Source organism: Lynx canadensis, chromosome B1 (assembly GCF_007474595.2).
Source record: "Lynx canadensis isolate LIC74 chromosome B1, mLynCan4.pri.v2, whole genome shotgun sequence".
In the NCBI taxonomy this organism is placed as follows: Eukaryota; Metazoa; Chordata; class Mammalia; order Carnivora; family Felidae; genus Lynx; species Lynx canadensis.
In genome coordinates, this window is record NC_044306.2 from 40,053,635 (window position 1) to 40,080,325 (window position 26,691).

The 26,691-nt window shown below is 37.9% G+C and overlaps 1 protein-coding gene across 6 annotated transcripts in view; it reads right to left on the reverse strand.

Moving 5' to 3' along the window:
• HOOK3 (hook microtubule tethering protein 3) overlaps positions 1 to 26,691 on the reverse strand; it is a 117,642-nt gene that overhangs the window by 88,242 nt on the left and 2,709 nt on the right. For 3 of the 6 annotated variants that reach the window (XM_030312518.2, XM_030312517.2, XM_030312519.2), the window contains exons 2-4: positions 20,790 to 20,875; positions 13,939 to 14,037; positions 726 to 798 (exon numbers count right to left, since the gene is read on the reverse strand). In XM_030312518.2, coding sequence (XP_030168378.1) covers positions 726 to 798; positions 13,939 to 14,037; positions 20,790 to 20,875 — 258 coding nt within the window. The remainder of the gene's footprint in view (positions 1 to 725; positions 799 to 13,938; positions 14,038 to 20,789; positions 20,876 to 26,691) is intronic. The other 3 variants (XM_032592853.1, XM_030312521.2, XM_030312522.2) reach the window with 1 other exon arrangement.

Genomic DNA, 26,691 nt, shown 5'->3' on the forward strand with positions numbered 1-26,691 from the left:
TCTCCGCACATTTTGTTTTGCATCCCCTGTGACTCTAGAATTATTTCAAAATATAAAGTTAAAAAAATAATTTAGTGGGTTGCAACTAATAATGTTTTTTAAAATCAAAACATCAGTGCACAGATTAAGGGAACTATATCTGCACATACATTTAGTTGACAGTAGGCTGCAATGTAAACTGTATTTCTTACTGTGGGTTCTGGTCAAAGAAGCTTGAGAAATAATGGAACTTAAGGCTACTAGGATAAAAATGAAAATATTTCATTCTGTGAGTGCTCTGGACTCAGTCAACTATAATCAGTATTTTCTCATTATTAGTAACAACACCAACAACTAACATTACATGTGCACTATCCTAAGTACGTTATATATACCAACTCATTTATTTCTGTGAGGTAGATCCCTTTACTATCCTCATTTTACAAATGGGGAATCTGAACAGAACAGTTAGGAGGACTTCCCCAGACAGTAAATGTAAAGTTATGATATGAATACAGGCACTATGGCTCTAGAGTCCATGCCATTAGTCACGGTGCTTTACTAACTCACACTATGTATCTTTGTGAGCAACCTCAGGTTACCTCCAATCTTTAATTCTGGATTATTTCACTACAGGCTGTCTAGGTTTCTAAAGCTCACTGAACACATCAGATAAAATTCCAACAAATATTACACACATACTACTAAAAGACTATTTAACAGATGGAAAAATAAAAAGAAAATACCTTTAGCCTCCAATTATCTCCTACTTCGGTTTTGATTCTGTTCAGCCAATTTTCATCAAAATATGCAGGATCTCTGCAAATCAGAAAAAGCTAGCATATTAAGATCATGCAGCTATCAAGCTTAAAAAAAAATGAAATCTATCCCTTAACTGCAACATAAAAATCTATTTACCACATACCAAGCAATTAAAGAACTCAGTCTGGAGATTGGATGCAATTTTCACAGATTTCTCTAAAATCAACCTATTACCAGAGCATCATAAAATATGCATGTATATATACATATATGCATACACACACATATATATACAAACATACATACACACATATATTTATATATACATCATATATAGTGTATATTATGTATATATACATACATTTCCCCCAAAAAAACAAACTAGAAAAATGGGCGCCTGGGTGGCTCAGGCAGTTAAGAATCCAACTTCAGCTCAGGTCATGATCTCACATTCATGGGTTCGAGCCCCATGTCGGGCTGTGTTGACAGCAGGGAGCCTGCTTCAAATTCTGTCTTCTTCTCTCTCTGCCCCTCCCCCACTCACGCTCACACTCTCTCTCCATTGGTAAACATTAAATTGGGATGCCTGGGTGGCTCATTCAGTGAAGCATCTGACTTTGGCTCAGGTCATGATCTCATGGTCCATGAGTTTGAGCCCCACATTGGGGTCTGTGCTGACAGCTCGGAGCCTGGAGCCTGCTTCAGATTCTGTGTCTCCCTCTCTCTCTGCCTCTCCTCCACTCACTCTCTGTCTCGCAAAAAATGCATAAACGTTAAAAAAAATTAAAGGTAAACATTAAAAAAATAAAAATAAAAGTTGTAACATACAGTTGATATATTTATTTTGTTTTTTTAACTAAAAAAATAAATTACTTATTTTGAGAGAGGCAGAGACAGAGAATCCCAAGCCACCTCCACACTCAAAGCGTGGGACTTGATCCCAACAAACCGTGAGATTATGACCTGAGCCGAAATCAAGAGTCAGACACTCAACTGAGTCACCCAGGTGCCCCTACAGGGGAAAAAAAAAATTTTTTTTTTAATGTTTATTTTTGACAGAGAGAGAGAGAGAGAGACAAAGAGAGAAAGAGAGAGAGAGAGCGAGCGAGCGAGCGAGCATGAGTGGGGGAGGGGCAGAGAGGGAGGGAGACACAGAATCTAAAGCACGCTCCAGGCTCTGAGCTGTCAGCACAGAGCTTGACGCGGGGCTCAAACCCACGAACTGTGAGATCATGACCTGAGCCAAAGTTGGGCGCTCAACCAACTGAGCCACCCAGGTGCCCCTACGGTTGATACATTTAAAAAAAAAAAATTATAGAGGAATATGCTACCTTGGAATTAACATAATGTTTAGATACCAATAATATCTAAAAAGTCAAAATCAATGACACAATTTTAAACAGACAAAAGAAATATATCAAGAAAAAAGTTAACATTAGCCTTTCAGTTAATATTTCAATGACCTCCATCACTTAATAATTTGAAGCTCACCAATAAATAATAAATGCTATTAAAATTTCAATTCCTTTAAACAGTATAGAGTGAGAACCACTTTCTCAATGTAATACTAAGCATTAGACATGTTGGACATATGTGGACATGTGTCACGTGGACATATTTAAAACACCTGTGAATATACCTATACTTATTTTTCTTAGGAAAATCTCTCAAACTATGATAAATAGTAGAAAAAAAAATTTTTTTACCCTAGCATGATCCTCATTTTAAGGTTTTTGAAACCAATGCTCTATGACATTATTTGCTCAAGACCAGAGACTGAATACCTATGTTTATCCTGCTTTAGCAAATGCTAAGTCCAAAGATCTTTCCATAACACCACAACTGTCTCCATTTACCCAAAAAACATAATTGCAATGAAAGAAATATGTTAGAGGAAAAAAAAAACTACATTTCAACTTATATTGTCACTCAAGCTGAAAGTACAATCTGTGCTAAATTTTGTTGATATATTTACATGAAGTCACATGTTATTTATAATGTTTAATGTTACTGTTAAGAAAGAAAAATATATTTATTTAGGTATAAAATTTATGAAAAAACAGTTACAACTAAGTTACCTCTGTATAAATCTATTATTTTTTTATTTTCAAATTTTTATTTATTTTTTATAATTATTTTATGATTGTTTTAAAGCTTGTATCAAAGTGAACATTAACTTTGTACCTACTTTTAAAAACAGCTTGAGTTAGAATTCATATACCATACAACTCATCCATTTAAAATATACAATGCAATGGGTTTTAGTACATTCACAGAATTGTACAACCTAACCACAATCTTATGTCAGGACATTTCCATCTTCTCAAAAAGAAATCCTTAGCTACCTGTAACTCCCTATTTCCCTCTCTCTCTCTCTCCAGTCCCTGGGAATTACTCCTCACCCTTCTGTCTTTTTGGGTTTGCCTATTCTGGACATTTCATATAAATGAAATCATACACTGTGTGGTCTTTTGTGTCTGGCTTCTTTCTTTTAGTATGGTTTTAGGATTCATTCATATCGCAGTATGTATCACCACTTCATTCCTTTTTATGGCTCAACAATATCCCATTTATGGATAAAATACATTTTGGTAATCTATGCATCAGCCATTGTACATTTGGGTTGTCTCTACTTTTTAGCTATTATGAATAATCATGCTTTGAATGTACTAGTTCTGTGTGGACAGGTTTCATGTGGGTATATGCCTAGGAGTAGAATTGCAGGGTCCCGTAATAATTCGATGTTTAACATTTGAAGCAAGGTCAAACTGTTGCTTCAAACATTTGAAGCAAGGTCAAGCTGCAGCACTTTACATTCTCACCAGCAATGCATGTTGGTTCCAATTTCTCCACAGCCTTGCCAACACTTGTTATTTTCTGTCCTTTTAATTATAGCATCCTAGTGGATGTGAAGTGGTAGGTCACTGTGGTTTTGATCTGCATTTCCTTAATGACTAATCATGTTGAGCACTGGCTGTTTGTATATTCTCTCTGGGGAAAAATCTATTCAGTCTTTGCCTATTGGGTTGTCTTTGGGGCACCTGGGTGGCTCAGTCGGTTGAGCATCCAATTTTTGCTCACATCAGGCTCACTACCGTCAGCCTGTCAACGCAGAGCCTGCTTCAGACGCTCTGACCCCCTCTCTCAGCCCATCCCTCACTTGCTCTCTCTCAATAAATAAATTTTAAAAAATGTGTAAGATAAATAAAATAAAATAAAATTTGGGTTCACTTTTTATTATTGAGTTCTAAGAGCTGCTTTTGGGGTTTTGTTTTTGTTTTTAAGTATTCAAGATAAAAGCCCCTTTTCGGTCATAAAATGTGTAAATAATTTCTCACATTCCGTGAGTTGTCCTTTCACTTTCTAAGAGTCTTTTAGCTCTTATACTTAGGTCTATGACCCATTGTGTATGGTGTAAGGGAGTAGTCTAAATGCATTCTTCAGCATGTGGATAGTCATATACCCCTTTTATTTTTAAGCTTCATCTTCTTTAGAATTCAACAAAAGAATAATAAAAATGAAGAGAAACTAATTTGAGCAAGCTTATACAAAAAAAGGAAACTTACTGGAAGACCACTGAGGTATGTTACGGTACTGAAAAATAACTGGGCCTCACACAGTACTGGAATAAGGATCTGGAAAGCTGTTAGGAATCCAGACAGTACTCTCCTTTCATCTTTGTTTCTGTCCATCTATACCGTTTCTCTCTGCAGACCAACATTTTTCTGTTTCTCCACATACAATGCTGAAGATAACTGCAGACATGTTCCAAGTCTTCACCACTTCAGTTCAAGCAAATAGTTTAAAGACCAGCCATCATTCAGTCCCAATTCTAAATTCCCAGATCGTTTCAAATAATTCAGCTAGAGTCTCTTTTTCATCCCTAATCCGATTTATATGTAACCAAAAGGATTGAGGGCTGCAATTAGGACACACACAACTTTAAGGGGAAGAATGACCACATCTGGCAGGATAAAAGTGAGTTTTCAGAGAAAGTGATTGTGAAAAATGGGCAGACCACCCCCAAAAGTGTCCTTGTCCCTTAAAACCTCTTGTAAAAATAGATAAGGCGGGGCGCCTCGGTGGCTTAGTCAGCTAACCGTCCAACTTCAGCTGAGGTCATGATCTCGCAGTCCATGAATTAAAGCCCTGCATGCTCACTGCTATCATTGCGGAGCCCACTTTGGATACTCTGTACCCTCTCTTTCTGCTCCTCCCTTGCTCACGCCCATGTGCACTCTCCCCCCTCAAAAAATTAACATTAAAAAAAAACAGATAATGCAAAGAAAAGCAACAATTGAGTTCTAAAATACCAAAGTATTATAAAAATACAGAAATTAGAAAATATTCAATATTTTTTGATACTTGAATAATCTAAAGAGCATAATCATTGCCAATTAAATGTTAGTCTTCCCAACCAAAAAAAGACTCATAAGGAAGACAATCTGAGTTTGGTGCTATTTGGCTGATGATTAGTCAAAGCCAAAGATGCTGAATTTACTGAGTGGCAATTTAGGGTCACACTGCTTAAAAATACACTTCACCAGCAAGCTCATAAACTTATAGAAAAGAATGCTTTAAAATGTGTAAGAAGGGGTGCTTGGCTGTTTCAGTTAGTAGAGCACATGACTCTTGATATTGGGGTCATGAGTTTGAGCCTTGTGTTGGGGGATATAGTTTACATAAACAATTAACTTTAAAAATGTGTAAGAAAATTATATACTCTAAGAACTCCTGGGATACTTAATTTGCAATTTAGAACAATACTTATTGTAACTAAAAGAATATCTGAATAAAATATTGCAAATCAAACACTATGATACAGTTTGCTTATTCCTTAAAAGATTATGTCTAAGTTAGGAAGGGAAAACACAAAAACCACTGCTAAGGACTAGTAAACATACCAGTCATTGAATCAGGTACTTTACATTCGCAATGACATTGCAAGGAAGGTATTATTATCCCTCTTACCATTGAAGAATATCATACTCAGAAATTAAATAATTTCCACAAGTTCTATCAGATAATTAAGCAGCAAAGTTGACAGAATAATTTTTGTTAAAAATTATATCAGCAGAGGGGCACCTGGGTGGCTCAGTCAGTTGAGCGTCTGTCTCTTGACTTCAGCTCAGGTCGTGATATCATGGTTCATGAGTTCGAGCCCTACATTGGGCTCTGCGCTGCTGACAGTGCAGAGCCTGCTTGGAATTCTCTCTCTGCCCCTCCTCTGCTCTCTCTTTCTCTAAATAAATAAATCTATCTATCTATCTATCTATCTATCTATCTATCTATCTATCTATCTTAAGTCAGCAGAGTTCAACACAAAACTGGTTCCAGCAAACAACACTAAAGGTCCTGTGTCTAATTATCTCCTTCATGCATGCTCAATAAACTAGATCCCAAAGAGAAAGACCAATATTGTTCATGGCACTCTATGTTATTCATTAAGGGTAGGTATTTGTTCCCACTCCTTCCCCATACCTCATTTCTAACACATAGCAAGTTCTCAATAAATATTGTGGACTAAAATATGGGGTGCTTAGGTGGTTCAGTTGGTTGAATGTCCAACTTTGGCTCAGGTCATGATCTCGCAGTTTGTGGGTTTGAACCACACATCAGGCTCTGTGCTGACAGCTCAGAGCCTGGAGCCTGCTTTGGATTCTGTGTCTCCCTCTCTCTCTCTGTTCTTCCCCTGCTCGCACTCTTTGTCTCTCTCTCGAAAACAAATAAACATAAAAAAATTTTTTTTAAATATCTGTGGACTAAAATACATTGGGGGGGGGGCACCTGGGTGGCTCACTTGGTTAAGAGTCTGACTCTTGATTTCAGTTCAGGTCATGGTCTCGTGGTTATGGGATTAAGCCCCGTGTTGGGTTTTGCACTGACAGCATGGAGCCTGCTTGGGATTCTCTCTCTCCCTCACTCTCTCTGTCCCTCACCTGCTCACACATGAATGCCCTCTATCTCTCTCTCAAAATAAATGAATAGACAATTAAAAAAAATAAAATAAATTTGGAAAGTGAACTTGTAAGCTATCCATAAGCCTCCAATCTACTACTTGCACAGAACATAGCAAGAACCGTAGTCCAGTCTTCTTATATCCGATGTGACTTTTCCGAGTAATAAATATTGACTCAATATGCAGGCATCTAGCCATAACTCTGTTTCTGTAAGTAGCTTACAATTTCAGCAATGCTTTCTAAATACCCCTTAATTAATGCTCTCAGGTTATGATCAAACAATATAAAGGTACTTTTCCCCAAGATCTTAATAGATCATAGTTCTGCACAGACATGTAAACAACAACGGATAATCTTACTGGAGCATTCTTCATGAGTAAGAAGCTATCTTTAGCTTCTTACTATGTCCTGTCTCTTGCTAAGAAAAACAAAAAAACAAGAACCTATGAAACGTACAAAACCATTTCCTTAGATTTTTCCGGTAGCACATCTATTTGACTTTAACTTATGTACCAGTCATAGCTTCTTAAGCTAAAAAATAAAAAAAGAGAGACAGAGAAATAAAAAAAAAGAAAAAAGCTCATTGACTTTAATACTTAATAAAATTCCAGAAATATATTATCTGCCTGCAGTTAATTACCTTAACAAAAATAAACATATTAAATTTCATTTGTACTGCTAAAATTACTTAAGCACCATAATATTCTTACTGAACTCAGCCAAATCGAGACGGGTCCAAAACCAACACTATATTTTGATTCTCTCTTAATATGGCATTTTTATTAGCAAACCTTAGTACTTTTTTAGATATGTTGATTCTTAGGTCTATTTTCCTATGTTTTAATTACCCAAAACAATCACTTTGGTCCCCTGACGTTAAATGTCTATTCAAGAGTTAGCTATAGTAATTAAATTTCACATCTATGGTAACAATAAAAATATAGGGAATTATGCTTAGCCCCTACTGTATCAAAATAAGCAATAAAGGCGCATAAGGGATAGGCTCTGAGCCAAGGACCAACAACTCAGGGCTCTTTGAAAAGTATCCATTTAAGAGGCTTGCGACCATTGTGCACAGCTTGACCTTCATTTTATCTCTTTTGGTCTCCTATTTTACTTTCCCCTCTTTCTAAAACTCTGAAAACTAGAACTAAAGGCACTCAGAGGCACAACTTACTACTTCTGATTTTACTCTTTCAATCAATATGTGGTTGTGGTATAATAAAAAATATATTTGGTCTTCATCCCTGGTTCTTGGCACTGAGTTCCTAAAACCCTTAAAATGTCCTCAGAAGGAGTGTGTCCTTTGTAATTTATAATGAGCACTTTCTGACCATAACTGAGTTTATGCTAATGAGGTAATTCATCATGGACCCCTAGACAGCTTCAGGATGGAGGCTTGTTCCAAAGGAACAAAACACATAGAGGGTTGGAACTTTCAGCCCCACTTTGACCTCCAGGAAGGGACTGGAGATTGAGTTCATAATTTCAATGATACCTATGGAGTGAAACCCCAAATAAAACCCCTAAATAACTGGGTTCAGGGAGTTTCTAAGTTGGTGAACACATCAGTGTGCTGGGAGGGTAGTATGCCTGGAAAGGGCATGCAAGCTCTGCGCTGCCCCCAGCTCCATACCTTGCCCTATACATCTCTTTCATTTGGCTATTCTTGGATTTTATCCTTCATGATAAGATTGTAATCATAAATATAAAGCTTTCCTGAGTTTTGTGTCATTCTTGAAAATTACTGAAAGGGGTGGCAGTGGAGGGGAGTTCACAGGAACTCCTGAATTTGTAGTTGGCCAGGAAAAAGTATGGATGCACTGAAGACCCCATGTCCCCCTGGCATCTGAAGTGGGGGCAGTTTTATGGGACTGAGGCCTTAACTTGTGGAGTCTGTGCTAACTCAGAAGTTAGCATCAGAACTGATAGGGGCGCCTGGGTGGCGCAGTCGGTTAAGCGTCCGACTTCAGCCAGGTCACGATCTCGCGGTCCGCGAGTTCGAGCCCCGCGTCGGGCTCTGGGCTGATGGCTCGGAGCCTGGAGCCTGTTTCCGATTCTGTGTCTCCCTCTCTCTCTGCCCCTCCCCCGTTCATGCTCTGTCTCTCTCTGTCCCAAAAATGAATAAACGTTGAAAAAAAAATTAAAAAAAAAAAAAAAAAAGAACTGAAATGCAGGACATCCAGCTGTTATCAGGGAAATTGTTGATGGAAAATGACAGAGTAGTGGTAAACTCTTCTTGGATACAAAAGATAAAAGCTGCTTTAATTTCAAAGCCAAAATTTGTAAGTCCATATTCATTCATTCAATAAATATTTCCAAAATACTTACTATGGAGCAGGATAAGAGGATTAGACTGTAAGGGCGCTGATGATATTAAACAGGTAGTCAAGGCAGGATATATTGAAAAACCAGCAAATATTGGTGAAGGCTGGAAGGTGGTAAGAAGAGTGTTGTGTGGACATCTGATTTATGAGAGATCATGTAAAAGTCCTAAGGCAGGAGTTGCCTGATGTGCATAAGGATGAGCAAGGGAACTGATGTGGGAAAGAACACGAGTAAACAAGGCATCAGAATGGTAACAAGTCGTCCAGATCACTTAGGATATACTATTATGAGTACATTGGCTTTTACCCTGAGTGAAACGGGGTGCCAATGAGAATTCTAAGCTAACTAAAAAAATCACTCTGGTAGCTGGGTTCACATTAGACTGTGGGCAGCCAAGTGTAGAACACCCCAGTCAGGAATTATTAACATGATAAAAGGAAGAGATAATGGTGGTCAATGTGGTAGCAGTAAAGGTAATAATTTTTAATATAAAACTTCTCCAAACATTCAGAGAAGGAAAATATCATGGTGAACAACCATATGCCAATCATAGAGATTTAACATTCTCCCAACATTTGCTCCATATTTGATTTGACATTTTACTCCTAAAAACTCCACTATACGTCTCTAATCAGTAAGGCACTTTCTTATAGTTCTGATATACACCTAATATACAACACTCTCCAAATACCACCCAATATTCAACCTATTTCCAAATTTCCTACATTATCCTTAAAACATCTGCTATAGTTGATTTGTTCAAATGAGATTCAAGAAAAATCATGCACTGCATTTGTTTGTGTTTTTAAAATTGTGGAAAGAACACTTAACATGAGATCTACCCTCACAACAAAATTTTAAGTGCACAATACTGTTAAGTATAGGCACGATGTTGTACAGCAGAACCCTAGAACTTACTCATCTTGTATAACAGAAACTTTATACTTACTGAACAGCAAGTATATTTACTTGCCACTTGCCCCATCTGCTAGCTCCTGGCAACTGTCATTCTAATGTCTGTTTCCAATGCATTTGATGATTTTAGATACCTCATATAAGTGGAGTCTTGCACTATTTGTCCTGTGATTGGCTTATTTCACTAAGCATAAATGTCTTCCAGGTTCATCCACATTGTTGCATATGGCAGTATTTCCAAGAACCATGCAATGCATTTGGTTAGTGTCTCTGTCTCACCTCTTCAGGCTCTTTAATTTAAAACAGTCTAGGGGCGCCTGGGTGGCGCAGTCGGTTAAGCGTCCGACTTCAGCCAGGTCACGATCTCGCGGTCCGCGAGTTCGAGCCCCGCGTCGGGCTCTGGGCTGATGGCTCAGAGCCTGGAGCCTGTTTCCGATTCTGTGTCTCCCTCTCTCTCTGCCCCTCCCCTGTTCATGCTCTGTCTCTCTCTGTCCCGAAAATAAATAAACGTTGAAAAAAAAAAAAATTTAAAACAGTCTACCTCCTTCCTTTTTTCTCATGACACTGACTTACTGAGGAGACTAGGTCAATTGCCCTGGGAAATATCTTACTTTCTGGATTTGCCTAATTGTTTCCTCATGATTTAATTTAACTTGTTTCTCTAGCCTCTGTACTTTTCTGTAAATGGAAGTTAGAGCTAAAGGCTAGATTTAGATATATTTTATAGATACATTTTAAAAGTACAGTTATCAGGATTCTTGATAGGTTGGATGTGGGATGGGGAGAAAAAGAAAGTTTTATGGTTTGAGCAACTGGAAGGCAAGAAATACCAACTGAAATGAGATTTTTGGCTGAGTGACTTTTGGGTAGCAAACAGGGAATTTAGTTTTATATATAACTTTGAGATATCTTTTAGACTAAAATGGAGACATTGAGTAGAAAATGAGCTAAGTCTAAAAGTTAAAGGAAAGATTGATGCTGGATACACAAACTTGAGAGTCATTAAGACATGGATGACATTTAAATCCATGAGACTAAAAGAAACCATCAAGGAAGTGAACACAGAAAGGAGTAGAGGAGCAAGGCCTGAGTTCTTATGCACTCCAGTGTGAGGAAGTAGGATAGAAAAGGAAAATGAGTAGAGGAAATGCAGATCATCTGGTGAGACAGGAGAAAAACCCTGAAGGTTGGGGCGCATGGGTGGCTCAGCCAGTTGAGTGACTCTCTTTCTCTCTCAAAAATGAACAAACATTAAAACAAACAAACAAAACCCCAGAGGGTAACAAGGAGGTAAGTACTTTGAATGCTGCTGTCAGGTCCAGATACGGATTGAAAATGGGCCATGAGAATCAGCAATGTGTAGATAATTGGTGGTCCTAAAAAGTGCCGTTTTATTAAAAAGAATTTTTTAACGTTTATTTATTTTTGAGAGACAGAGAAACAGAGCATGAGCCAGGGCGGGGCAGAGAGAAAGGGAGACACAGAATCTGAAGTAGGGTCTAGGCTCTGAGCTGTCAGCACAGAACCCGATGCAGGGCTCGAACTCATGAACTGCGAGATCATGACCTGAGCTGAAGTTGGACACTTAACTGATTGAGCCACGCAGGCGCCCCTAAAAAGTGAAATTTTAATAAAATGATTGGGAAAAAAAAAATCCCTGCCTGAAAAGTACATTTAAAGAGAGAAGAAATAAAGGAATCTGAGATGGTTGGATACAGACTATGCTTTAAAGAAGTTTTTCCTACAAAAGGAGGAGAAATTGATTGACAGAGGTGAGATCATGAGAAGTATTTTTAAAGAGAAAAGAAGTAACAGTGTGCTTACATGCTAATAGATACGATCCAGCAGAGAAGGGAAAAGTGATGATGTAGGAAAGAGAGGCAAACTGGTTAAGTGATGATCTTGAGTAGGCGAGAGGCAATAGGGTGCAAAATACAAAGTACAGGTACTGACTTTAAGATAGAACCCTTCCCTACCAACCCCACAGCTCATGTGTAGACAACACGTTGCAAGGCAAAGTCAAACTGATGCTGGTAGGTGGGTACACATCGTCATGGGATTCCACGGAAATTCTTTTATATTTGTTTCAACTTCCTGAGAAGTAGGATGTATCCTACCTTGTTAAGGGGATCAGATGAGAGAGAAGGTGATACTGGAGGTTTGAAGAGAGAAAAGTGTGAGACAGTCATCTGGAAGGTTGGGGGAATGGGAAGACTAGGGCAACGCAGTACAACTGTGGGATTCCATAAGGTAACACTTGCAATTTTGTGGTGAGAAATTTAAAATGAGATCCATCAGCATGTTTGCTTTTATTTTTCAGCTGGGTTCGGCTGCATAGGTAAGAAGTAAAACTGGTGGGACGGTAGATTTAAGCAGAGTTGTGGTTTTGCCAAACAAATATGAGGGGGGCAGCAAGGCTAAAAGTATACACAAGGGAGTGATTATGATTGACCATATAATTTCAGCTAAATAAGAGGAACGAAAAAGAGATGAAGGTGGACAATGTTGAGATCCCACTGGCAGAAGAAAATCAAAGAATTATTGGACACTTGATACCAGAGGAAGTGAGGTGGAAAGACAGGAAACAATAATCAGACAGTGGTAATGAGAAAACTGAGATTATGGAGGGATTACACATTATCACTAATTATAAGGTACGGGGTATGACCATGGGGATGAGTGGCTGAAATCTAGCAGAAGACAAGATCAATGGAGAAGAGTTCAAGAAACTGGTAGGCAAGGATATCCAAATCACCAAGAATTTAGATAAGAGTAGTATTGAAAAGAGCCAATCGTGTGCCAGGATCCAAAACTGTTGAGAAACAAGAAGAAATGATAGCAACAATGAAGGGTAGTGGATGATATCATAAGATTCAAAACTAGGGTTTTAGGGAAGATGAAGGAGAATGGTCTGGAACAGCACTGAGGAGCACCGCCTCTGGGCTAAGTGTACTTCTAAAGCCTGTGGGAGTAAAAATAGCCATCACTTGAGAAGCCTGCACAAGTAGCATTAGGGGAGAACCAGATTTCTTTCAGAGCCAAAGCTGATGAGGAAAAGTGCTGATTGTTCTTTGGCACACATACTGCAGGTTAACCAAGAATCACAGGCTTAACAGCACAGTCAATTTAAATCCTGTGCTCTCTGAAGTGGGTTGAAAATAGAAAATTCATTTAACAGTCACAGTTCCCTCAAGACTTAAGGGAAAAAATAGGTTTTCGTTTTGAACACCTTAATGTTTCTGGTGACTGATCTATTAGTAAAAAATATTTAAACAAGAATTTAATCATCTATGGATGATGTCTGTCTGGTCATTAGGCAAATCAACATAATCAAAAGTCCTGAAAATATGGGAAAGGGATCTTTTTAATAAATAGCGCAAAAAAGAAAAAAAAACAATCCTCTATACAAAAAATAACTCAAAATGCATCATAGACCTGAATATAAGCACTGGAACTATAAAACTTCTAAAGGAAAATGTAGAAGAAAATCTTAAGTGACCCTGGCTTTGCTAAACATTTCTTAATAAACAAAAAACAAAAAACAAAAAACAGGGCATCTGGCTGGCTCAGTCAGTGGAGTATACAACTCTTGATCTTCAGGGTTGTGGGTTCTGGTGCCATACTGGGTATAGAGATTACTTAAAAACAAAACCTTTAAAAACATAAAAAAAAAAAATGAAAGAAAAATAAATTAGATTTTATCAAAATTGAAAACTTTTGCCTCTCAAAGACACTATTAGGAAAATGAAAAGGGAAGCCACAAATTGGGAGAAAATATTTTAAAATATACATCTGAAAAAGGACTTGTATTTAGAATATAAAGAACTCTAAATTCAGTAATACAAACAATCTAAATAAACAACAGGCAGAAGATTACGGGAAACCATTCACCAAAAAAGATACACATATGGCCTGAAATGATGCTCGACATCATCAGTGATTATAGAAATTACTTAAAAATAAAATCTTAAAAAACACCCCACAAAACACTGACCTTACAAGTGATGGTGAAACTGTGGTGCAATAGGAACATTCATACACTGCTTGTGGGACCACAAATGGCACATCCACTTTGGAAACACTTTGGCAGTTTCTTAAATATTAAACACACACTTAGTTAGAGAGGGAGCCAAACCATAAGAGACTCTTAAAAACAGAATAAACTGAGGGTTGATGGGGGGGTAGGAGGGAGGGGAAAGTAGGTGATGGGCACTGAGGAGGGCACCTGGTGGGATGAGCACTGGGTGTTGTATGGAAACCAATTTGACAATAAATTTCATGTAAAAAAAAATATATTAAACACACTTAACCATATGTTCCAGCCATTCCACTCTTAGGCAGGATTTTACTTGAGGGAAATGAAAGCATATTTCCATACAAAGATTTGTACACTAATGTTCAGAGCTGCTTTATTTGTAACAGTCCTAAACTAAAATAACCCACATGTTCATCAGCAGATGAATGGATGAACAGATCATGGTATATCCATACAATGAAATATGTATGAACTATTACAGGCAATAATATGAATGAATTTTAAAATAATTATATTGCATGAAAGCCATACCTTCTCCCTCAAATAAGAGAATATATTGTGAGTCCACGTATATAAATTTCTAGAAATTGCTAATTAATCTATAGTGACGGAAAGCAAATCAGTGGTTGCCTAGAGATGGGAGAGGGGTGGAAAAAGGAGGGACTGAAAAACTTTTTGGAGTGATTGACACATTCATTATCTTGACTGTGGTGATAGTTTCACAGGTATCTACTTAGGTGAAAATTTAACAAATGCTATACTTTAAAAATGTACAATTTACTATATGTCAATTTCATCTCAATGAAGCTGCAGAAAAGGGGAGGGAAGTACTAGAAAGAAATGAGCTATCAAGTCACAGGGAGAAATCTTAAAGGCAATATTGCTACGTGAAAGAAGCCAATCTGAAAGGACTACATATGATTATGATTCCAATTACCTGACACTCTGGAACAGGCAAAACTATGGAGACAGTAAAAAAGATCAGGGGTTGCTGGGAGTCTGTCTAGGGGGAAGGAGGGATATCTAGGTGCAGCAAAAGGGATTTTTAGGACAGTAAAACTCCTCTGTATCTACACGTATCTACAGTGAACTTTAATGTAAATTAGGGACTTTAGGGGTGCCTGGGTGGCTCAGTTGGTTAAGCAACCAACTCTTGATATTGGCTCAGGTCATGATCTCATGGTGGTGAGATCAAGCCCTGCATCGGGGCTCTGTGCTGACACCTTGGAGCCTGCTTGGGATTCTCTCTCTCCCTCTCTCTCTGCCCCTCCCTTGCTCACACTATAAATTTATAAAAGAAATTAAAAAACTTAAAATAAATTTGGGGGCACCTGGGTGGCTCAGTCAGCCAACTTCAGCTCAGGTCATGATCTCATAGTCCATGAATTTGAGCCCCACATCAGGCTCTGTGCTGACAGCTCAGAGCCTGGAGCCTGCTTTGGATTCTGTCTCCCTCTCTCTTCTGCCCTTCCCCAGCTCACAGTCTGTCTCTCTGTCTCTCAAAAATAAACAAACATAAAAAAAATTTTTTTTAATAAAAAAATAGAAAATAAATAAATTAGGGACTTTGGGTGATAATGATGTGTCAGCACAGGATCATCAATTGCAACACATGTAGCACTCTGGTATGGGATGCTGATAGTGGGGGAAGCTCTGTGTATAGTGGGGCAAGGAGTATGTGGGAATTTGCCATACTTTTCTCTCAATCTGCAAAAACTTTTTTTAAAGTAGTAAAATATACATAAAATTTGTCATGTAAACTATTTAAAGTGTGTGGTTCAGTGGTATCAAGTGCACTCACATTGTTGTGCAACCATCACTAACATCCATCCCCAGAACTTTTTCATCATCCCATTTGGAAACTCTTTTCCACTCAATTTTGCTGTTAAACCAAAACTTTTCTTAAAAAAACGTGTCTTTTAAAGAGGGGGACATGAACCTATATGGACAAAAAAAGAGAAAGAAGACAACAGCAACAAAATTTTAGAAGCTGGAAAGCAGATTAATAGGAAATGATTTAAAAGACTAAAAAGAGAAAAAAATTACAGTAACAAGAAACATACTTACATCCATTTATATTTGCTAAAATTTCTACTTAAACTACAGTAAGATACAGTTTTTCACTTACCAGCTCAGATAAAATGAAAAGATTTGCAATTTGCAATGCAACTCTCTGCCTGGCACCCACCTTTTTGGCTTTCCTCATACCTCTCTGGCACTTCTGCTGTTTGAGGTTCCAACCAAGAATTAAATGTCAAAGTTCTTCAAGGCTCAGGCTACACATATTTTCTTCTTATGCTGTACTATTCCCCAAGTGACTTAACCCACAATAATGTCTTCAATAAGAGATAGCCAAATTGATTCTGGACTTCTCTTCTACCCTCTCGATCTATGTGATCTATTGCGAACTTGGCATTTTCTCTTATGTCTCAACACCAAAGTCAGTGTCCCCCAAACTAAACTCATGATACATCCAGCACTCCTCCATAGCAGATCACCCTTCAACGTTCCCACATCAGTCATTTGCACCTTCTTCTATGTATTTGCTTAAGTCAGAAACTTAAAAGTCAATTTTGATACCTCCCATACCAATCATCAACATTTGGCTTTCTCTACTATTTTGAGTTCACCCACTTGTCTTCATCTCCTTCACTACCTTCTAATCCAAAGTACCATAATCTCCCTTCTGACTTACTACAAATTTCTTTCCAATTGATCATCCCTCATCATTATGGCCTCTTCTAATTTATTTTACACCTGCAGAATATTTTCAAGATGTAAATCTGACTAGAATTCAAATAAAATCTTAAAAAAAAAAAAAAGAGGGCCATATGGGTGGCTCAGTTGGTTAAGCGTCCAACTTTGGTTCAGGTCATAATCTTGAGGTTCGTGGTTTCAAGCCCCACATTGGGCTCTGGGCAGACAGCTCAGAGCCTAGAGCCTGCTTCAGATTCTATGTCTCCCTCTCTCTCTGCTGTTCCCCCCACTCATTCTTTCTCTCTCTCCCTTGTTCTCACTCTCTCTCAAAAATAAACATTAAAAAAAAAAGAAAGAAAGAAAGAGAGGAGCTCCTGGGTAGTTCAGTCAGTTGAGTGTCTGACTCTTGATTTCAGCTCAGGTCATGATCACAGGATTGTGGGATTGAGCCCTGCCTTAGTCTCCATGCTGAGCCTGATTCTCTCTCTGTGTCCCTCTCCCCTTCTTGCATGCACTCTCTCTCTCTAAAAAAAAAAAAATTAAAGTATATAAAAATTTTAAAAAAGAAAGAAAACCGGTGCAGCCACTCTTGGAAAACAATACGGAGATTCCTCAAAAAGTTAAAAATAGAACACCCTGGGGTGCCTGGGTGGCTCAGCTGGTTGATACTCTGACTTCAGCTTAGGTCATGATCTCGTGGTTCGTGAGTTCTAGCCCCACATTGGGCTCTGTGCTGGCAGCTCAGAGCCTGGAGCCTGCTTCGGATTCTGTGTCTCTCTCTTTCTCTCTCTCTCTCTGCCCCCTCTCCCGCTCACATTCTCTCTTTCAAAAATGAATAAATGTTAAAAAAAACAACAACAAAACACCCTATGATCTAGCAATCACACTACTGGTGTTTATCCAAAGAATACAAAAATACTAATGCAAAGGGATACATGCACTCAATGTTTATAGCAGCATTATCTATAATAGCCCAGACTTGGAAGCAACCCAATATCCACTGAATGGATAAAGACAATATGGTGCACATTGAGATACACATACACACACACACACACACACACACACACACACACACAGTGGAATATTACTCAGCCACAAAAAATTATGAAATCTTATTATCTGCAACAATATGGATGGAACTGAAGTGTATTATGCCAAGAGAAATAAGCCAGAGAAAGACAACTACCACATGATTTCACTTATGTGTGGAATTTAAGAAACAAAACAAACCAGCAAAGGCACCAAAAAAAAAAAAAAAAAAAAAAAGAGAGTTAACTATAAAGAACAAACTGATGGCTACCAGAGGGGAGGAGTGAAATGGGTTAAATAGGTGATGGGGATTAAGGAGTGCAGTTGTGATGAGCACCAGATGATGTACAGAAGTACTGAATTACTATACTGTACACCTGAAACAAATATAACACTATGTTAACTATAATTTTTTTTAAAAAGTTTTAAAAAATGTAAATCTGACTGTTAACCCTTCCCTGACCCCAAATCCCTCAATTGCTTTTCACAGCCCTTGGAATAAAGACATGAAGCCCTACGTGATCTGGCAATATCTATCCTTCCAATCTCATTTTGTAACATGCTCCCCTGTCTCTGCTTTAATCACTCAAACCCTCTCTCCGTGGTGGTGTTCACCATGCTCCATCAGCCTATGAGGCCTCAGTGTATGCTCTTCCACATGCTAAGAAATCTGTTACCAATCATCTTGCAGATTTAATTTCTTTATTCAGGTAAATGTTTGCGTCTTCTTTGATTAAGTTAAATAAGCCTCTTTACAAACTTTCATAACATTGTGTATTTTTGCCCTGGAGCACTGGTTATAATAGCAATTTTGTTTTCATAGTTATTTAAACTCTGTTTTTCCTAAGGCTATAAACTCTCTGAAGGTACCTGCCCTGTGGGTTGTAGCTTACCCTTGTATCACCAGTGCTGGACACAAAGTAGCCATTCAATAAGTACCACAGGGACAAGGAGGAACTGAACTTCCTTGAAATCATACATATTATACAGTTATTAAAAATAAATAACATGCAACAATATGAATGAATCTCAGCCATTATGTTGAGTGAAAGAAGTCAGACACAAGAGTACATACTGTATGATTCCATTTATAAGATGCCCAAGAACAGAGAAAACTAATTAGTGGTGTAGATGTCACAATCATGACTATTTGGGGGCAAGGGTTATTGATTAGGACGGGTCATGAGGGAACCATCTGGGTGGTGGTTACTTAGATGTGTATACACACACAAATACATACAACATGTACATACACAAATTCACTTTTTTTATTATGCTTTTCTGTGTATGTTATACCACAACAATAGGAAAAACGGAAGGCATTTTGTGGGAAAAAGGTAAAAAAAAAAAACTAAGTACTGATGAAAAATATGCCTACAAGACTTTGGTAAATTAAAATACTGTATGTTATGATCTTGGTTTGGCAAAACAATATACACATACAGCCCTTCTGGTTTCTGCAGTGACAGAAATCCTACCCTAATTAACTTAAACAAAAAATCCATTTAGTGACATATACTTGGAAAGCTTAGCTTCATTGAAACTCTCTAGACCATTCAACTTCTAAAACTTATTAGGGCATCACTCAGAGGTGACCATGAAAATCACAAGCTCACTCTTCTCAGAGTGCTAAAACCAAGCCTGATCCAAGGTTTCAAATGAGCCTTCTCACACTCCATCAAGAAGTCTATGCGCCTATGTATCTGGAGAGATGTGTCACGTAGTTCTGGAAGAAAGTGACAGCAAGCTAGTTTTCAAGCATGAGTCCCCAGTACTAAAGGCACACTGATAGATTCTCTGAAATGCAGGCATCTGAACTGCTTTTCAGATGGGCAACTCTACATAGTCCACTGCAAAGTGAACAACAGCAAAAATTCATTTACTGATGATATTAATTCTTAACACAACTGCAGGAAATCCCATTTATTGATATGCAAATCTCTAATATCATGAGGCCTCAAAGTGCTCAGTGCTTCAAAGACAAAAGTATCTCCCTATGGGGCGCCTGGGTGGCTCAGTCAGTAGAGGTCTGACTTCGGCATAGTTCATGAGTTCAAGCACTGCTTCGGGCCCTGTGCTGACAGCTCAGAGCCTGGAGTCTGTTCAGATTCTGTGTTTCCCCCTCTTTCTGCCCCTCCCCTGCTCGCTTGTGTGCACTCTCTCACTCACTCTCTCTCAATAATAAACAAAATTTTAAAAAAAAGTATCTCTCTCAAATCACATCAAACCTAATGATTTTTTAAATTTACATGTTATGATTTATTTGAAAATTTCCCAGATCAAAAGTTGAAGATAGCCATACAACATCAGTTTTACAACTACTATGTTTTCAAGTACTTAGAAGGAAAGAATCAGGTATGTTTTGTATATCCCAAACAAGTATGTCCTTCTTTCAGTCATTCAGTAGACATGAGTATCCATGATGCAAACTGAATCTTGAAAAACTTATGATATTTGTGACCTACATAGGGCATTTTCATATGATTCAACCAAAAACCAAACACTGTGCTAGGATACAACTGTGAACAAAACAAATCCCTGCCTCTGTGTGGAGCTTACACTGTGTGTGAGTGTGTGTGTGTGTCTGTGTGTACATGGATGTAGAGGAAGCAGCATAAAACAAATGAATGCGTGGTATATAAGATGGTGTTACATACTTCAAAGAACACAAAAGGTTAAAAGGGAATGGTTGTCACTTATTTTATATGAGCGGTCAGAGAAGGCCTCACTGATAACATTTGAGCAAAATCCTTTAGAGGGATTAAGTCTCTAGATTCTGATACAATGAGAAAATCTCATCACTAACATGAAAATTTCTGCCAAGCTTATGCTGAAAAACACAAGAGCAAATAATTCTGCTAAAACTACTGGAGTGTTATAACAATTAAAGCCCTAATTGAACTTTCAGCCAGTCAATCTGTACCTAAACGAGTACATGCCATCAAAATTTTCACCGACACAGTTCTTATTCTACATCCAACACACGTTTCATATGAACCCTTTATTTTTTGTCCATATTTTCAATCTAATAAATATTCACATATAAGAACATACAAAAAGACAAAGCAATTTATTCTTACATTTTTTGAAGAACCTGGGCCATCACAACCCCATTCGTTAAATCTTCTACGGTCTGGCATGGTGCATCCACGTTAAATGTCTGGATCTGGGAAAAAAAAAAAAAAGGGAGAGGTGGGGGAGTTGAGTTCGGTGGATTCCATGATTAACTACACAGAAGATTTCTTAGCTTATTTTTGTGATTATCTCACCTTGGGAGTAGGAATAAATTTTAAAAAGTGGAAGAGTTGGAAACATTTTCCCTTGTGGGAAATTTCCTGCAGGTTCTTACTGTAATTTTTTTCCCTTGGGTAGGAAAGAAATTGTGCTGGGCACTTGGTGACTTCCCAGCATTCATTCTCACCACAGATAATCAATCTAAGCAAGTCCTGATATCTTCATCTCCTCTACCAGTGACAGACTCTGAGATTGACAGGGCAAAGGCAATTTGAACCAAAGAGCTTACTTGAGCTTTTGGGAAAGAAAAGCCAATCTCCTCTTTTTAAATTAAACTAAATTTAGTGGTTTTTTAATCTATCTATTTTTTAAATCTATTAAATTAAATTAAATTAAGTAATCTCTACACCTAACAGGGGGCTCGAATTTATAACCCCAAGATCAAGAGTCACATGCTTTACTGACTGAGCCAGTCAGGAACCCCAAAGCCAATCTCCTCTTGATGTGAACACGTATGTTGACTCAATGGTCACAAGCAGTCATCTTGGCTCTTAATGGAATCCATTTTACGATGAGGCCAATGCAGTGTATGACAGAAGAAGGATACAAAGAACTATGTCCCTGAGGCCAAAACTGAGCCACTGAATTAAAAACTGTTGAAGTCTCAAAGCATATGAGATAAATTTGTTTAAGCCTTGCCAAGTTGAGACTTCTTTTACTTAAAACCAAAATATCTTTATACAGATGTAGAAGTTACATTCACTGCAGTAGGTTAAATATTCAATTAATTTTTATTTATTTATTTTTTTAAAGTTACATCCAAGTTAGTGTATAGTGCAACAATGATTTCAGGAGTAGATTCCTTAATGCGCCTTACCCATTTAGCCCATCACCCCTCCCACAACCCCTACAGTAACCCTCTGTTTGTTCTCCATATTTAAGTCTCTTATGTTTTGTCCCCTCAATTACTTTTGAATTTAAATGTATTCTGAATTAGGGGCGCCTGGGTGGCTAAGTTGACTAAGTGACTCTTGATTTCAGCTCAGGTCATGATCTCACAGTTGTGAGATCTCATTCCCTTGCTGGGCGTGGAGACTGCTTGGGATTCTCTCTATCCCTCCCTCTCCCTCTCCCCCACACTTGTGTGCATGTGCGCAGGCGTGCTCTCTCTCTCAAAAAAATGTATTCTGAATTAGAAATTTGCAAAAAAACCCCCAAAAACTAACTTTGTACTAGTCAACATGACAAGGCTGAGAAATAGTAGAAAGTATTTCCACGAGTAAGATAATACAGCCAAGCCAACAATGATTATACCCAATAGTGCAACCAAGACTTAAAAAAAAAAAAAAAATCACTGAGAAAAGACAGAGGTAGGCCATGCTCTTGCAGTTTATAGGTTAGCAAAAAGAAAGAGCAACACAAAGATTAGAAGTGAGAGTGGGATGCAGTCTAGGAATGAAAAACGTTTGCTTACCATGGGATGGGGGGCAAGAATAGGAGGAAGAGATGGAACAAGGAAAAGAGTATAATGGTGAAAGATGGGGCTAAAGAAGGAAGCATTATTGTACAAAACCTCATAAGCCATGTTAGGACTTTATCCTAAGAACAATGGGGAGTAAGCAAAGGACCCCAAGCAGGAAATGAGATTTGCACTGCATAAAAACCACACTGGCTACAGTATGAAGAAAGGATTGGAGGGAAAGAGGCAGGCACAGAGACTTATTTTAGTAAGTTTACATTATGAACACCGATGAGATCAAACTAAGTAGTGACAATGGAAATACCGGGAATAACAGTTCTTCTCACACATTTTTATTTACTGGGTTACATTCTCAGAAGTGAAATTACTAGTCAAAGTGTATGTACATTTTAAGGTTTTTGATAAATATTGACAAACTGCCCTTAACAAATAGTCTAGTAATTTAGTCTCTTGCTAACAGAAGATGAGTGTCTACTTCTTTGTACTGTATCATCTATCAAACCTTTAAAAAATAAAAAGGCTGACAAGTGCAGTCAGTGGCTTTTCCATATTTTCTATATAGGAGAGTCTTGTGGGCGGTGGTGGTTATGGTGACAAAAACTAAGGGAATTACCTTAAAGCATACGGCAAGTGTATTTTATCTAGGTATCCATTTGGGAGAAGCAATGAAAAGTCATTCCCGGACACTAACCGCAAGTCCCAAAGTCATTCCCGGACATAACCCCCTACCAGGGGTTCAATAAATAATTAGTAGATGGTAGGGGTTCAATAAATAATTAGTAGATGAATAAATGGAACAAATAAATACCTCTGCAGGAACTGAGATTAAAGTTTACTCCATACTATCTCTAGTTGCCTCTTCAATGGTAATATGGTAACAACAATGTAGTTTAAAGAGATAAGCACCTTTCATTTTACAGTTGATACATCAATCTTTCCTGTAGGTTTGTTTAGAATGAAAAAGCAGCAGTGAGAACCACATCTCATTCATCTCTCTCACTAATCTTAGTACAATGTCTGATACAGAACAAGCCCTCAGTATGTTTTGAATGTAATAAACTAATTCTATCCCCAGCTTTGCCCCTAATTTGCTGTGTGAACCTGGGTGTGCTACTTTACTTCTCTTATTATGAGTTTTTCAATCTAGCAATTGGGAAAAATACATTAGGGGGAGATGTGCTGCTAAAAGAATATATGAGAAAATGAATGCACATTAGGTATTTTAAACTTATAAGCAGTGATTCCCAAACCTGGTATACATCAGAATCATCTGGGAAGTTGCAGAAGTCTAGGAATCTACTTTTAACAAGCTTACCAAATAATTCTTATGTGGTGGGGCACTGGGCATTTGAATCCTTCTGATCCAAAGCAGATTAAAAAACTTCCTCTGGCCAATCAGAAGAAAAAACTCAATAAAGCAGGCAATTCTTCAATAATTCTTCAATTTTTTAATAATTCTTCTTAAATAATTTAGTTTTGGGGCGCCTAGGTGGCGCAGTCGGTTGGGCGTCCGACTTCAGCCAGGTCACGATCTCGCGGTCCGTGAGTTCGAGCCCCGCGTCGGGCTCTGGGCTGATGGCTCAGAGCCTGGAGCCTGCTTCCGATTCTGTGTCTCCCTCTCTCTCTGCCCCTCCCCCGTTCATGCTCTGTCTCTCTCTGTCCCAAAAATGAATAAACGTTGAAAAAAAAAAATTAAAAAAAAAATAATTTAGTTTTAAAATTCTGTTTCTGTCTTGGGATTTAGAAAAAACTATCTTCATCCTGATTTTTTAAATGTGGCTTTCTCTGTACTGGGTCTTGAGGTAAATAATTGATCATGAGGGTAGATGATGTTCATCTCTGCTCTGAGATAAAGTAGAGCAAGTCCCAAAGAAAATCTGTTTTTATGGAGTTTCCTTTAGGATGATGAAAATGTTCTTGGAATCAGATAGTGGTGATAGCTACACAACCTGGTCATCATACTACAAACCACTGAATTGCACATTTTAAAAGAATGAATTTTATGGTATGTGAATTGTACTTTAAAAAATAATCTCTCCTCTACCAGTTCTCATAACCTCTGAGTTAACATCTACAGCATATTTTGGGATAGCAGTACAGTAAAATTTAAAGATAATTACACCTAAAAGCATTAAGATGTGAAATTCTATGGGAAAGGTCATAATCTCTCTCTCAGTTCCAAAAAGCTGTATTAACACTATCCAACCTCCACTTCACCCTCCTCAACAAAAGCATGAGAAAAGTAAAACATGAAATCACCTGGAATTAGTATCTCTAGAACCGCAGTGCTCAACCACAGGTGATTTTGCTCCCTATGAGACATTCTTGTTTTTAACAAATTAGTGGGTGCCATTGGCATCTTGTAGGTAGAGGCCAGGGATGCTACTTTCAAATAAACAGGGTACTGTCCACAACAAAGAATTATCCAGCCCCAAATGTAAGTAATGTTAAAGTTAAAAATCCCTGTTCTAGAGCAGTGGTTCTCAAAGTGTGGTTCCGCAGGTCACTAACAATAGCATCTCCTGGACGCTGGTTAGAAATGCAGAATCTCAGGTCCCAGCCCAGACCTACTGAATTACAAACTCTGGACATGGGGCCTAGCCATCAGTGTTTTAATGAAACTCCAATGATGCTGATCAAACACAGAGATAAAGTAACTTATCCAAAGTCACCAACAGTTAATATGAGACAAAGATAGGATTTGAATCCAGGTAGTCTAATGTCAGAACCTATACTCTTGCCTACCATTTTATGTTGACCCTCAGTTTTAAAAAAGAAAGAAAATTAAAGCTTTTAAAAAATGTGTGCTTTAACTTTTGTACATGGATTTCCTATTCCTCCATCAAAGGACAAAAATTGTTGGTAGAAGAGAGTTAGGCAGAGCAGAGAGAATGGAATGTGGGAGATACCATCACAATAATTATACCTTCCTCAAGTCTACACACTAGTACACATTTCACTGGCTGCTAAGTAATATGAAAATTACAAGGATATGTTAATATTGCTGGGTTTCCCAGAAGAAATGTGAGCCTATGTGACGATTCTTTTCCCACTCAGCTTCTTGCCATTAACTGGTAGTGTTCCAGATTTTTTCTGGTTTTTCAGTTTCTAAAACCCAGGAAAGCACAATCTTTTCATGTGAAGTTCAAGAAATTAGGCTTGACAGGTGTAATAGGCAGGGCAGATTTCTCTAACAGGTAAGAATACATTTTGACTCAGAGGGTGGGGAGAGGAGGTAGAGTGGAAATTTTCAAGCACATCCTGCTGAACTTGCTTGCTGCATAAACTCTGATAGGAAATTTAAGTTTAAAGTATTTTCCATTGGTAGGATGATACCTTGTCTTTTCCTAAGTATTCCGCTTTCAACAAAAATTTGGAACATTTGGTTCTTGAGCTAGTAGGCTCCTTGATACAATAACAATTTATCCAGCATTTAAAGCAATTCCATGTCCACAGAAATGAATTCTGCATAGGCGACTAACATACATCCCTTTAGACACCTGAGGTTTTATTATTTTAACTATTCCTAGTGGAAGAATTTTTGAAGTATACTATATACCACCTATCTAGTACTAAATGCTATGTAGTGAAAATAAACTTTTGATATTCAAGATCATAATTATGATCTTCAATAACTGAGCATGGAGGCTCTTGAATTCTATAAGGCTGTCAGTTCAAAGGGTGAATCACCCAGACTGAACTTTCAGTTCTTGGATCTTCTAGGTCACTAGCAGCTGTCTTGTATCTTGCCTAATATTACAGTTACCTTCTAACCTTCTGTGTGCACAGAACCCACGTGACCAAGGCGGCTAGAAGTTTACGTAAAATAGAGCAAATCAGTCTAAATGGGAGTTTATTCTTTTCTAAGTAGGCTCTATGCCAAACATGGGGCTTGAACTCAAGACCCTGAGATTGAGAGTCACATGGGTCTACTGATTTGAGCCTGCTAGGTGCTACAATGGGAGTCTTGTCTTTGGAGTGTACTGCATACATTTTTTTCTCTTACACTTGGTTTTGGAATTGTTTTCAGCATAAGCTGGCCTCCAGATATGAGGGGACCTACTAGACTAAATGTACACTTTCAGCTACCTCAAACATTTTCTGCACATTTATTCTACTTTTTATAATGACAAGTTAAAGAAAACAAATCCAGCATTTAAACTCAACTTTATTTTGAAAACATTTCAATGCACAAGGTTTTAAAATGTTTCAAAATCTCAGAATTGTAAATCTTTGTGTAGACTATGCTCTCCAGTTTTGTTGACAAT